At 36.4% G+C, this 14,365-nt stretch overlaps 1 protein-coding gene across 5 annotated transcripts in view; it reads left to right on the top strand.

Moving 5' to 3' along the window:
• TDRD7 (tudor domain containing 7) overlaps positions 1-14,365 on the top strand; it is an 81,858-nt gene that overhangs the window by 18,340 nt on the left and 49,153 nt on the right. For all 5 annotated transcript variants that reach the window (XR_012424544.1, XR_012424543.1, XM_005581243.4 and 2 more), the window contains 2 exons: positions 6,632-6,705; positions 9,054-9,271. Coding sequence is in view for 3 of the 5 variants with exons in the window: in XM_005581243.4 (XP_005581300.1) it covers positions 6,632-6,705; positions 9,054-9,271 (292 nt within the window). In the remaining 2 variants the exon portion in view is untranslated. The remainder of the gene's footprint in view (positions 1-6,631; positions 6,706-9,053; positions 9,272-14,365) is intronic.

Genomic DNA, 14,365 nt, shown 5'->3' with positions numbered 1-14,365 from the left:
TGCCTCTGGGTGCTTTTGCAAAATAGTGGCAGAAGTGAGTAGTCGTACAGAGACTAGATGGCCTACAAAGCAAAATATGCATTGGTGGACCCTTTACAGAAAAAGGTTGCTGACCCCTGATGTGGATGCATCAAGATCACATTCTTCTATCCTACTTGTGCCTTTTCAAAACAAATTTTGTTGTATTATATTCCTTTAAATCGGTGTTCAAAAATTCTATTTTGTGAAAGATAATTTTTCCCTCCAGAACTTTCCCCCAGATACTAGAATATTTAGGAAGAATTAACTTTTTAAAAAGGTTAGTTAGAACTGGTACTAATTTTTTATATTACAGAATTTTTAATAAAGTAACCGTAAAATATTTTTATAATGGTATACATTTAATGTTATATATAATTAGTTATAATTTTGATAAGGTCTAGAAAATACATAGTTAAAACACAGATCTTGACCCAAAGTACTTGTTGAATCCAATATGTATGTGACAGAAGTATCATTGTCTTCTCTGGTTGTGTGCCTACATTTCAGCAGTACATTTTGAATGATTTTTTTGGATGTGACTCTAAAAGGACAGGCAACAAAAGCAAAAATAGACAAATGGGATTACTTCAAACTAAAAAACTTCTGCACCACCAAAGAAACAGTCAACAGAGTGAAAAGACAAGCTGTGGAATGGGAGAAAATATTTGCAAACCGTATACCTGATAAGGGCTTAATATTCAAAATATAGGGAACTCAACTCAATAGCAAGAAAACAACCTAATTTTAAAAACAATCAAAGGACCTGAACAGAGATTTCTCAAAAGAAGACATACAAATGATCAACAAGTATATGGAAAAATACTCAACATCATGAATCATCAGGGAAATGCAAATTAAAACCACAGTGAGATACCGCCTCACACCCAATAGTATGGCCACTATCAAAACACAGAAAATAACAAGTGCTGGTAAGGATGTGGAGAAAAAGGGAACCCCAATACACTGCTGGGGTAAATGTAAGCTAGTACAGCTATTATGGAAAACAGTATGGAAATTTCTCAAAAACTTAAAAAGAACTATCAGCAGTCCCACTACTGGGTATATATTCAAAGGCTATGAAATCAGTATCAGTTGAAGAGATATCTGCTTGCCCATGTTCATTGCAGCAGCATTCACAATAGCCAAGGCATGGAATCAACTGAAGTGTCCGTTAATGAATGAATGGATAAAGAATATGCATTATATCTACTGAATGGAATACTTACTATTCAGCCTTCATAAAGGAGGAAATCCTGTCATTTGCAACAACATAGATGAACCTGGAAGACGTTATGTTAAGTGAAATAAGCTGGGCACAGAAAGAAAAACCACATGACCTTATATGTGGAATCTAAAAAAGTCGAACTCATAGAAACAGTAAAATGGCAGTTACCAAAGGTAGGGAAATGGGGTTAGGATGGGGGTTGTGGATGTACACAATTTCAGTTAGGAGAAATAGGTTCAATACATCTGTTGTATTTCATGGTGACTATAGTTAATGATACTTGTGTACTTGCAAATTGCTAAGAGAGTAGATTTTAAGTGTTTTTACCACAGAAAGTAAGCATGTGCAGTAATGCATGTGTTAAGCAGCTTGATTTAGCCATTCCACAGTGTACACTTATCAAAACATCACATCATGTTGCATACCATAAATATATACAATTTTTACTTGTCAACTAAAAGCATGAAACTATAATATGACCCAGCAGTTGTGCTCCTGGACATTTATCTCAGATAAATGAAAACTTATGTTTACACAAAAACCTGTCCACAAATGTTCACTGTAACTTTATTTATATTAGCCAAAAAATAGAAACAACCCAGACATCCTTTGGTAAGTGAATGGTTCAACAAACTGTAGTACACTCATTATCACAGAATATGTCTCTGCAGTAAAAAGGAGTAATGAACTATTGATACACACAGCAACTCTGATGGATCTCAAGGGAATCATGCTGAATGAAAGAAACCAATCTCAAAAAGCGACATACTGTGTGATTTTATTTATATAACATTCTTGAAATGATAAAATTATAAAGATAGATGACAGATTAGTGGTTGCCAGAGGTTAAGGATTTGGGTGATTTAAGGGATGGGTATGGCTATAAAGGGAGAGCAAGAGGAACCCTTGTAGCCATGGGATGGTTCTGTGTGTTGATTGTACTGGTGGGCACCTGAATCCGTACATGTGGTAAATTGCACAGAACTACACACACACATCCATATGCAACTGGAAATCTGAATAATCTCTGAATTGTACCATTGCCAGTATTCTGGTTTTGATATATACTATGCAAGATTTTACTATTAGGGGAAACAGTGAAGGGTACATGGGACCTCTAAGTACACTTTTTGAAATTTCCCATGAATTTATAGGTATTTCAGAATACAAAGTTTTCAAATTGACAGCAGGCCGGGCACCATGGCTCCTGCCTGTAATTCCAACACTTTAGGAGGCTGAGGCAGGAGGATCACTTGAACCCATGAGTACAAGAACAGCCTGGGCAACATGGTGAGACCTCATCTCTACTTAAAAAAAAAAAAAAATTACCTGGACATAGTGGTGTGCACCTGTAGTCTCAGATGCTTGAGAGATTGAGGTGGGAAGATCACTTGAACCTGAGAGTTCCAGGGTACAATGAGTTATAATCACACCACTACACTCAAGCCTGGGTAACAGAGTAAGACCTTGTCTCTTAAAAAAAAAAAAAAAAAAGCCACATATTTTCATTAAAGACTGCTTGAGATGTTGTAAAACATTTTAATCAAGTCTTTTTTTAAGCACATAGTACAATTTGAAAGATACCTTTTAAGAGAAATCTAAATACCACCCAGTGGCAGATGTTATGGGTAACATTTGTAGTTATAAAATCAAAATATCAAACTGGAACAATAGCAAAAACATTTATATCTACTTATGAAATATTAATGTAGTAAAAAGCAGTTAAACCTGTTATGAAGGACACTTACACTTTTTGAGGTCACCAAACCTCTGAAAAGCTAATGAAAGCTATTAATGGTCTTCCCAGAAAAATTCACACATGTACATATACATGTGCATACCTCATCTCATACCAGTAGATTCATGAGCCCCCAAAGCTCGTTCTCAAGAGTTCCAGTTAAGAACTCATGCCTGTTAACAAATTGAAAAGTTCTAGAAAGCTGGCATGGCTAGTTTCCTGTAGAATAAATTAATAGAGATAAAATGTGTGGGTAAGAGGGTATACATATTAAGGCTCCTATTAAATTATGCTCTAAACAGATTATAATAATTTGTTTTCTTCTAGAAGAGTATGAGAGTGATTATTTTCTTGTATGCCTGCCAACTTTGGGCATCTGTTTTTTGCTTTGCTACTTTGAAAAGTGAAAAAAAGTCTATGTTTTAATTTTTATTTCCTTGATTTTGATTCTTAAGGAAGTTACATTTTTGTCATAGTATTTGTTAGTCCATTATAGGTCTTATGTGAATTACATGTCTTTGTCTTTTGCGTAATTTTTCTGTTGGCTCTTTTCTTTTAACATCTAAAAGTGGTTTATAAATTAAGGAAGTTGGCCCTTTGTGGTATCTTGACAGTATTCTCTCAGTTCGTTTAATTATTGTATTTTTTGTATACAAAAACTTTAAAATGTTGCATGCTTACAGCTATCAGTCTTTTACTATGTGGCTTCTACTTTTAGGTATTATGCTTAGAAAAGCATTTCCTCCCAATATTATGTAAAACGTCTTCTGTTTTCTTTTGTAATTGTGGCTTCATTTTTTTTACATTTTAGTCTTTAATTCATCCAGAATTTATTTTATTGTATAGTGTGAGAGTTGTAATCCTTTTTTATTGTTAGCCAGATGTCCTGTATCAGTTATTACGCAATCCTTTCTTTCTCTGCTGGTTTGTAATTCTATCTTTACCAGTACTAAGACCTTATAAACATATGATTCAGTTCCTGGACTTGCCATTCAGAATAATTGATTACCTCTCTATTCTGCAGTACCAAGGTATTCACATTATTATAACTTCATAATAAGTGCTAATAACCTTTACTCTCTACTTCCACCTCTATCTTCTTTTTTTTTTTTTTTTTTTTGAGATGGAGTCTCGCTCTGTCACCCAGGCTGGAGTGCAGTGGCGGGATCTCAGCTCACTGCAAGCTCCGCCTCCCGGGTTCACGCCATTCTCCTGCCTCAGCCTCCCGAGTAGCTGGGACTACAGGCGCCCGCCACCTCGCCCGGCTAGTTTTTTGTATTTTTTAGTAGAGACGGGGTTTCACCGTGTTAACCAGGATGGTCTCGATCTCCCGACCTCGTGATCCGCCCGTCTCGGCCTCCCAAAGTGCTGGGATTACAGGCTTGAGCCACCGCGCCCGGCCTTCCACCTCTATCTTCTAATTTGGTTTATTAGTTCCATTGTGTGCTTTTATTACACCTACTGCCCTTATCATAACACTTAGTAGACTTTGTTCTTAGATTTTGTCAATGCATTAATTATCTATTGCTGTATAACAGATTACCACAAAGTTATTAGCTTACAACAAGACATATTTTCTTACCTCATAGTTTCTGTGGGTCAGGAAGGAAGACATGGTCAACCTGGGTCTTCTGCTTCAGGGTCTCTCATGAGGCTGCTGTCAAGGTGTCAGCCATGGCTGGGGTCTTACCTGAAGGCTCAATTAAAGACGAATCTGCTTTCAATCCTACTCACATGGTTATTGGCACAATGCACTTCCTTCTGGGTTGTTCATTAGTCCCTAGGTGGCTGTTAGCCAAAGGTCATCTTCGGTTTCTTGCCACATGGTTCTTCCCAGCATGGCCATTTGCTTCATCAAAGCCACAAAGGAGAGATTATACTAGCAAAGTTGAAACTACAATCTTTTGTAATCTAGTTATTTGTGATCCCTTCAGCCTTGAAGTCTTCTATTGATTAGAAGCAGGTTACTCAAGGAGAAGGAATTACACAAGGCTGTGAATACCTGGAGGGAAGAATCTTTGAGGGTATCTCAGTAGCTGCTTACCATGGTCCATTTCTCAACTATACTGTATAGTCTCAGAGAATAGGGCATGTTTATCTTGCTCATCATTGACAGTTACTGTCTGACACAATGTCTGGCACATAGTATGTCTTAAATATTTATGGACTAGAAATATGTCTCTAATAAACAACATATGTTTAGATTTGGAAGGTTTTTTTCTGGACCAGTCTAACTCTTTGTTCTTTAAGAAACAATATATTTTATTCTTAGTGTTATAAAACTGCTTAGACCTCTGTCATCTTATTTTATTATGTTCGTTTTTCATGCATCCCAGCAATTTCCTTTGAAGAGCTTCCTTTTGCTATATACACTTTTTTTCTTTCCTCTCCGGTAGACCTGGTGATGATTGAACCATAGCAGTCCCTTCCATAGTTTCTATGTACTCTCACTCTTTGCTCATATCCCTCTACCTTCTACTGGAGCCTTCAATGCTTACTTAAAGCAGGGGAAGCTTCCAGTTTACATGTTCTGGGCTGGTGCGCGGGAAGTAGTACTGTCTCCCTACCAGTTCTGCAAAAGTAGGAGTTGGAAATGTTTTTAGCATCTTCTGCTATTACACAGATATATTTAATACACAAATAGGATGGTCTTATAATTGCATATACCAAGTAAGCTTTTATTGGTAGCCTAGAATCTAATCATTTCTTTTAGAATTAAAATACTATAAGAAAATGTGCTTCATTTCAAGGAATTGATCTAATTTTTAGACTGTTCCATACTATTCAAAAACTGGCAGCTATGTGTACTGTGTCACTATCACCCACTATAGTCCCGTACCCACTGCTGGGCAGGTTGTAGTCATTTATTCATTCAGTCATTCTTATAATATTCATTTGCCTTGCATGTATCAAGCACTGCCCCAGGCACTTGAGAACACAAACAATTAAGACACTTAGAGTCTAGTGTGGGAAACAGACATGAATATAAATGGTGTGTGTGTGATTTATTTCTTTGTCTTCATATTTGGAAAAATCTTCCTACATATATCCAGTACAATTTATATAAAATGTATTTTTAGTGAGGGTATGAGGTAGGGATCTGTTTATTTTTTTCAAATAGTTATTTGACCAGTCCCTCACCTGTCTGTTTTGAAATGCCACTTTCATTATGTTCCAAGATATAATGCAAATTGCATGTTTCTAAGTTCTCTACCATTTTACGTATCTGTACAGCTCATTTAAGTGTTGTAACTTCATAATGCATTTCAATATCTGGTGATGCAAGTCCTTCATTTTTTGGTTATATTCCAAAATGTTCTTTGTTTCCAACTGTTTATTTTTGCATGGTCTTCTTTATTCTGTTTTACCAGTTTTTTATAAGTGATTAATTGGAATTCTGACATCCAAGTTTTGAAAGAGGCTTTCAAAGACCTAGTTTAAATTTAGCTTTTAACATACTTTTCTCTGAGTGAATATGAAACATGAAAGATGATGCCAGGTTTTATTTTTATTTTTTCTGATTTTAAATTATTTTAATGACTTGTTTTGCTGTTAAATGCCACTAAGTGAAAAGTATAGAGTTTAAAACTTGGTTTAGACTTTGCTATTTACATTTATTTTACCAATTTTTTTTTTTAATACCTTAGGTTTAGCCCAAAGGCTTCTCTTCAGCCACCTTTGCAGATTCATCTCTCAAGAACCTCTACTAAGGAAATGAGTGGTATGTTTTCTAAACATTTTTGAGATACGTATTGGCTTCTGGAGCCAAGAAACATCTGGTGGTGGCTTTTGACATTTGCTCTCACCTTCTGCTGTTTGGAATATATCTTTCCTCCCCTTTTTCCTAATTTCTTTACATCATGAATCGCAGTGATCTTAAGAGAAAATGGTGCCTCCCAAAGATATCATTATTATACTGACTTGAGGCCTTCCTTGCCCCAGCCCTACTCTGTGTCACCTCCATGTGTGGCCTGCAAAGATGCTTGTGTCCCTTACCCTGTCACCTCTTAGGGGTGCACCCCCTGAGACTTTGGAGGCTGAGGCCTCACATAAAGGAAACATCTGCTGTAGATCAAAAGTGCATAAATATGGTACTTAAATTTATAAAAGAGTTTCACATACTCCACCACTTAAAAGCTAGCACCCTAAACTGTGTGCAGTTACCACTAATCATCTAAATATGAATATAAATAATTCTTTGGGTTATAGAATACAGGCGGGCTGTTAAGAAAACAATAGGAGACATAGTATAAGTCAAAGAATCTGAAGGTTAGAAATGCAACCACTAGTTACCTTTTCTTCTCCAACCAATGTGTAAATCCCCTGCTCATAGACCCACCCAGGGAGACAGTGTTTTCGTATCAGTGCTTATGGTGTGTGAAATGTAAGTGTGATTTTACATTATTTGCTGGTTTAAGTGTGATTCTTACTTAGTTGAAATCCTTTTTTTTTTTTTTTTTTATAATAACACATCTCCAGTATTTCTTAATGGAAATTAATTGAACAATATTTTTGTTTACATGAATTATTTTTACATAGGCATTTTCTGAAACATGACTACATGGTAAAGTTGAATATCCTTTTAGAAGCTTAAATTAGTATAAACTATTTCTACAGAAACAAGAGGACTTACTTCAGGAGGATTGCAGTTCACCCGGCAGAGCTGATATGCACACATGTGTACACAACCTCTCCTACATGATGGACACCTCCATTACTACTTTAATTTGTTTAACAAAAGGTGCAGGGACTTAGATGGCCCCAGTGGCCCCACAGAGCAAGTGCGTTTGCAGACACAACTGTGGGGCAGCTGCTGACACACTCTCATTATGGGAGGGTCTGGCCAGTTATGAGAAACTTAATCTTTTCCTCCTTCCAAGTCCTTTTATATCATTATTTGGGAAGAACTTAAATAAATTAGCTATACCCTTAATAGGAAATATATGTGGATATCCTGGAGCCTTCTTTTCTGTGTGCCAATCTAAGACTTAGCAAGGCCAGATCTTGCCCTTTGGTGGAAGAGCAGAGTCAGCATCCAAGTGTCTTCAAGGAATAGCTCACTCTGGGCTTCCTGGCATTCTCAGAGGCAGCATCCCCAAATCACACTGTCTCTACCGGCAAATTAAAATAAAAATTACTGAATCCCAGCAGAGATACTATCTGGTTAAAATATGCAGATATTTTGCATGTAGATGGTAATATTTAATATACTCAGATCTATATCTCAGTGTAATTTCCTAGAGATTTGGAATAAATTTCATAGTTCTTAAAATTCCAGGACTGTCAGCTATAGTAAACACTCAGATTTCTTTATTGTCTGGGGATATTAACTCTCACATTCTAAGTTTTAAGTAAAAATGAAATGTAAAAGAGCTATAAAGCCAAAACTTTATAAATACACACTTATGAAAGAGAAATGATTGATATTGGGGAAATAAAAGTTATCTGTGGGTTTCAAACCTTTTATTTATATTTATAAACTGAGGCTTGGATGATGATTATTGTAGATGGATCAATTTTTTAACTTTTGTGTATTGCTAAATTATTTGTTTTCCATTAATAAAGGTGCATATTGATCATAGTATTCAAACTCAGGCAGTTTTTAATCTTCTATAAAACTTGTATAAGATCAAAAAGTTATTTGATCTGTTAAGGCATTATTCCTATGTTCTGTGGAATATAGCTTTAAATTCAGTATTGCCTGTAAACTAATATATAAAATGTAATCTTCCTCAGCAGGTAGAAAACAGTTGGTTAAATAATTTGATTATTCTTTACATAGCAAGATCATCTTGATGTTTAAACTATGAAGCATCCTTGCAAAATAAAGGGACTAGGTTCCTTCTTTGGGTGTTTCTTGACCCACAAGAAACACTGCTGGTTATTTCAGGGTTAAAACTTAGAATGAGGTTGTCATGGTGCTGCTCTGCCTAATCCTGCTCCCTTCTAAGTCCTTTGGCTACCACAAGCCCACACTATAGCAAAACCTGAAGATGCAAATATTAAGTAATGGGGATAATCTAAAATGTTAAGCATTTTGGTTAATTCTATTATTTTTTTAATTTAAAGATAATTTAAATCAGACTGTTGAAAAACCCAATGTCACGCCTCCTGCCTCTTACACTTATAAAATGGATGAGGTTCAAAACCGCATAAAGGAAATACTAAACAAGCATAACAATGGCATTTGGATATCTAAGCTTCCACATTTTTACAAAGAGTTATATAAAGAAGACCTTAATCAAGGAATTTTACAACAGTTTGAACACTGGCCTCATATTTGCACGGTACGTTTTTCCTTATTCCTCCCTTCTGATACCTCCTCCCTGCCCAGCTTTGAGATCTTGAGTTATTAGTCATATCACTTTTATCCCCGGAACACAAAGCACTTTACATATGTTACCTCATTAATCTTTAACTCTTAAGATTAACGTATGTCAGTTCTTATTTATAGAAGTATGTCAAAGTTGAAGGCTCGCCTACGTTGTAATTGCTATTTTTATGTATTTTGTTTTATGTCATTTTTAAAATGCATTTAATATGTGATAATATGTAAATCATTTTATAATGATTGAACTGTTACCAGTAAACACTGATAACTTTGCCATTTTAATAACCTGAACTTATTGGGAAGAATTGTTTTATTAGCCTCAAATTTTATTTGCTTACTCTTGAGCATTTTTAAAGGCTTTTAGTTGAGCAAATTTTAGTTATTTTGACTAATTATATATAGAGTTCTTAATTTTTATTTTGAAATTATATAGTGTTTACATTAAAATTTTTACAAGCTATCTTTAGAGAGAAAATTGGAAATTAGAAAAAAGAAAAAATTAAAAATGGTTTATCAATTTCCATTTCTATTCCTACTTCAGAGTCTGTGACTATAAGATTATGGATCAGCATAGTTTATTAAAGATATTCGTTCAGCCAGAGATAGAGACAGCTGGATTCTTACACCAAAATAACTAACTTTTAGATGTTTCTTAATGTTTTTGCTTACATAAAATATATTTAAAATATAACTTTTAAATGGTCACATTAACAGCTACTCGATGCTTCTAGGCTTGTAGAATTAAATATGCATGAGGATTATGTATGCTTTGGTAGAGGGCTTTTATTTCTTTAACATATATTTTGGCCCCCAAGCCTATTGGGCAGTGTATCACTATATTCCATCCAAGCAATGAGGGTCAGAAGCAGAAACACAATATAACTTTCCTATCTATATACTGTGTCTATTACCTTTGTTCAGATGTAAGCAATACCAAGTATTAGGTTATGGTAATTTGCTTAGTGAAGTGGGATGCCAGAAAACACTAATCATATTGATGTCTATTGATACCTTTCAAAACTGTTTAACCTCTGAATATTTTTTAACAGACTGTCGTTAAACAGTTTTAGACAGTTAAACCATGGTTGTTTTTAAACAACTTTAAACACTTACACAACGGTTATTTTCCCTCTTATAACTCCTTTTTTTCACCTTGCTACAAAGCAGAAACAGATACCATGCCTAGGACAGATGTTACTACAAGCAAGTTTAGATAGTCTCAAGGCAGTGCACAAAGTTTAGGATAAGACAGAAGTTGGTAATGGGTATCTCTCTATATGGCTTGTCTCTCTGCATGGCTTGTCATGTAACTGAAGGAGAAATCTTAAGTGCAGTGCATTTTTTTAAGCGTTTTTTCCTCCAATCATATAAAATATTCTATATTAAAAGATTGAAAAATAAAGTTATAAAAGAAATAAAAATCACCCATCATTCTACCACCCAGAGTACTACTTACAGGAATTTCCATTTGAATATCAGAATGCACAGCATCAGCTTTAGGAACCAAATAGCAGCTTTTAAATTTTATCTTCAGGGAGGTTCTAATTAGTATGCTGTAAGCCACTTCACATGGATATTGGAAAACATTTTGATGCAGGTGGAAGGATGCTTTGAACCTGTTGTCCTTAACCTTTTGGGTCTGTCCAGTAGTGAAATGTGTACTGAGAGTTTTCAAAGCTAGGGAGAACACAGAGTTATTCACAATGATGAGCCAGCTCCAAGGTATTCCTAGACAACTTGTGAGGGAAGTGGAAATTGTGCAGAAGCTGTCTTGAAAAGGCAAAGATTCCAAGACAGTAAGCCTACAGATCAAGGACACTGCACTCTAAGAGTTCCCATTGGGTCCTAGGAGGACAGCAACACCTCTTGGCTGTCCTAGAGCAGTGGTCTTGTTAATAGTGCTCTTGTTTAACTGTTGTATTTGACTAGTATTTATAAAATGCTTCTGTGTGCTAGCCACTGACCTGGGTGTTAGGGATAAAACAGTAAACAAGACAGACATGGTCCTTGCCCTTATGGAACTTTCTGTCCAGTGGGGAAAATAAACATTGAACAAATAATGATAAGCCTGCAATGGTTATGAAGGAGAAGTATAGGATGCTGAGGGAATGTCTAAACAGGAAACTCTGCATAGTCTGATGAGTCAAGTAAAGCTTCCAGAGGAGGTGGCTGTTAAACTGAAACCTGACAGATGGGTTAGTGTGAGTTAGGTAAAGAGGGAGGAGAAAAGCACCTCAGACAAAAGAAACAGATTGCACCAAAGCCCTGGGATAGAAAAGCATAGTATTTTCAGGAAGCTGAAAGAAATTCAGTAAGAAGATAGTTGCTCATGAAGAAGCTGATGAGGCAAGCAGAGGCCAGGTCACTTTACTGAGTCATTGTTTGGTGGAAACAGCAGGTCTCAGCCTTGAGGTCACCCAGGATCCATGGCCTCTGGCTAACTTTGATTTCTAGAAAAATTACAAAACTTGGTCGGGCACATTGGCTCATGCCTGTAATCCCAGCACTTTGGGAGGTCAAGGCAGGAGAATTGCTTGAGGTGAGAAGTTTGAGACCAGCCTGGGCAACATATCAAGGCTCTGTCTCTACAAAAAATAAATTTAAAAAAATTAGCTGGGTATGGTGATGCATGCTTGTAGTTCCATCTACTCAGGAGGCTGAGGTGGGAAGATTGCTGGAGCCCAGAAATTCAAGGTTGCAGAGCTATGATGGCACCGCTGCACTCCAGCCTGGGTGACAGCATGAGACCTGTCTTAAATTCCAAATCTTGCAACAATGACTGCTGAACACCAGAGATTTTGTTGAAAATTTCTACTCTCTGAAACTGATAAAGAAACCTCTCCATTCTTACATTAGCCACAATATCTTTCTCCCACGTCTTGCCTGAAGCTGTTAGAGAGCTGAGGGGCTCACTGGTGGGCAGAACTAGATGCACTCAGCTAAGGAGAATTTCTGTCAGTAGCCCCAAGACCTACTGATAGGCAACCAGCAGGTAGCTATTCTAAGTTGGGCTGGAGGCAAACCAAGCCTTAATTCTAAAACATAACATTTTGTGAACAACAAAATTATAGAACATAAAATGTTGTGAATGAGGAAAAATTGCCTAATTGCACTAATTATTCATAGCTTCTACAAGGATGTTTTACTCTTAATCTATTTTTATTATATATCATTTTCCTATTCGTTAGAAATCACTGAGCTTTAAGTTATTTCGTATCTAATCCTGCAGACTCTTAAAAATTCTTAAAATTCTGAGTTGCATCAGTATAGCAGTTTCTCTAATATCAAAGGAGGCAAGAATTTCTGTCACTTACATAGAGATGTTTTTATATTTTGGGATGTTCAGGAATCTAACTTAACTTTAATTATGGTAATTAGTTGTATGGCATAATAAAGCACCTTTTAGCCCATGTAAAATGAATTGCCTTTTTAAAAAGCCTGGAACTTCTGGGGTAAAAACATACAACTTGGATTTCTAAGGAACTGGAACATAAACAACAATCAATATCCTCAGGCTTAATGGTATTGAATATACTGTATGTGTTGAATATATTCTAAATAGCAATGCCAGCATAAGCAGAAGTGAAGAGGTAAACTGAAGACTTGGAAGTATAATCATAATATTTTTTAAGTGGAATCTAACTTATTTTCCATTTTTTCACCAGTGAAAAGAAATATGTAATGAACACATGATTGGAACAATTTTTACATTTAAATTCAGTGAACATCTGAGTAGAAAAAAGATAAAATAGCACTGTTGTAAAATCAGAGTAACGAAGTTGAGGAATAATGAGAAGTTGCTGTTCTGGAACTTGAAACAGAAACTACCCATAAGGCCCCATAGTACACCAGAAGGAGTTTGGGCTTTGAGGTAGATTTTTACCTTGTCATTTCTTAGCTGTATACCTTTCAGCATATAGACCGTCCTGTCAGCACCACAACCTGCTCTAAAATGTCACTAATTCTACCCATGTCATAGGGTGGTTGTGAGAATTAGATAAAATATATAAAGCAGCTATGAATGTGGTATCAGAAACATAATAGGTGTTTAGTAAAAGGCAACTGCTGTTAATTTTTGAGAGGTACCCCAGCCTAAAGCAGGCCAAAACCCACTGCTCAATCAGAGACATGCTCAGCAAGCTCTACAAAGGAGCTGAATACAAACAGAGGAAAAGCTAAGGAGGGAAACACGAAACTTTAACTTGAAAAGAAATAAAGAGCAGTGGAGGAAATGAAGTCAAAATAAACGCCAAGCCAAAGAGAGTTCCTGATGTTTTAACAGTCCATGAATGGATTCCAGTCCCCCTACCCTCCCTGCACCTGCCCCAACTCCTGCCAGAGGTAATGAGAGCAAGGAATAATGAGAGCAAGGAACGTGTCCAATGCACATTGAAAGCCACAGCCACTGGCCAGTAGCAATTCCAAAAAGTTCTGCACGTGTTCAACTAGGAGAAGACTCCATTATCTTCCTGAAGGAACATGAGCAAGAGGCCTACCCTCAGGCCATGCTAAAGGAAGATGACTTGAAATTTATCCTAATATAAATAATTGCAATGTGTGTCTAAAGACAGCATTGGTGAAAGGTCTTTCCTAGTTAAAGGGGTGGGAGTAAGTGGAAGTGTTGACCTTGAAGTACATAGAGTCTATTAAATGACTCATCTGCGATGGCGGAGAAGAGTTTCTCTGAGTAGATGGTTTGTCAGCAGTCAAGGGTTACCCTCTACAAGGATCTTTTTACCTTTACCTTTGATTAAGTCTTTGTGGAATATGTTACAAAACCTTAACTTTCTCAAAGAGAATTGACTGAAAAACTGTAACCATTTCTGGATATCTTGGACTTATCATCACTAGCCTCAGTACATTCTGGCAGAGATGGTTGTGATTGTAAGTGATAGGGAACAGTGGATTGAATGGGTTTAGCTCCTGCATACAAGGTACACCACACCGGCTGCCCTTACATGCTTCATATCTGTCCTGATCAGTGCATCTGCATTGTGACACAGTGATGCCATTGGGATCATTTCCCTATCTCTTTTCTCAGTTGTCTGAC

Source organism: Macaca fascicularis, chromosome 15 (genome assembly GCF_037993035.2).
Source record: "Macaca fascicularis isolate 582-1 chromosome 15, T2T-MFA8v1.1".
Taxonomy (NCBI): Eukaryota; Metazoa; Chordata; class Mammalia; order Primates; family Cercopithecidae; genus Macaca; species Macaca fascicularis.
Note: the sequence above shows the minus strand (reverse complement) of the source record. Positions and strands in the feature narration are given on the sequence as shown.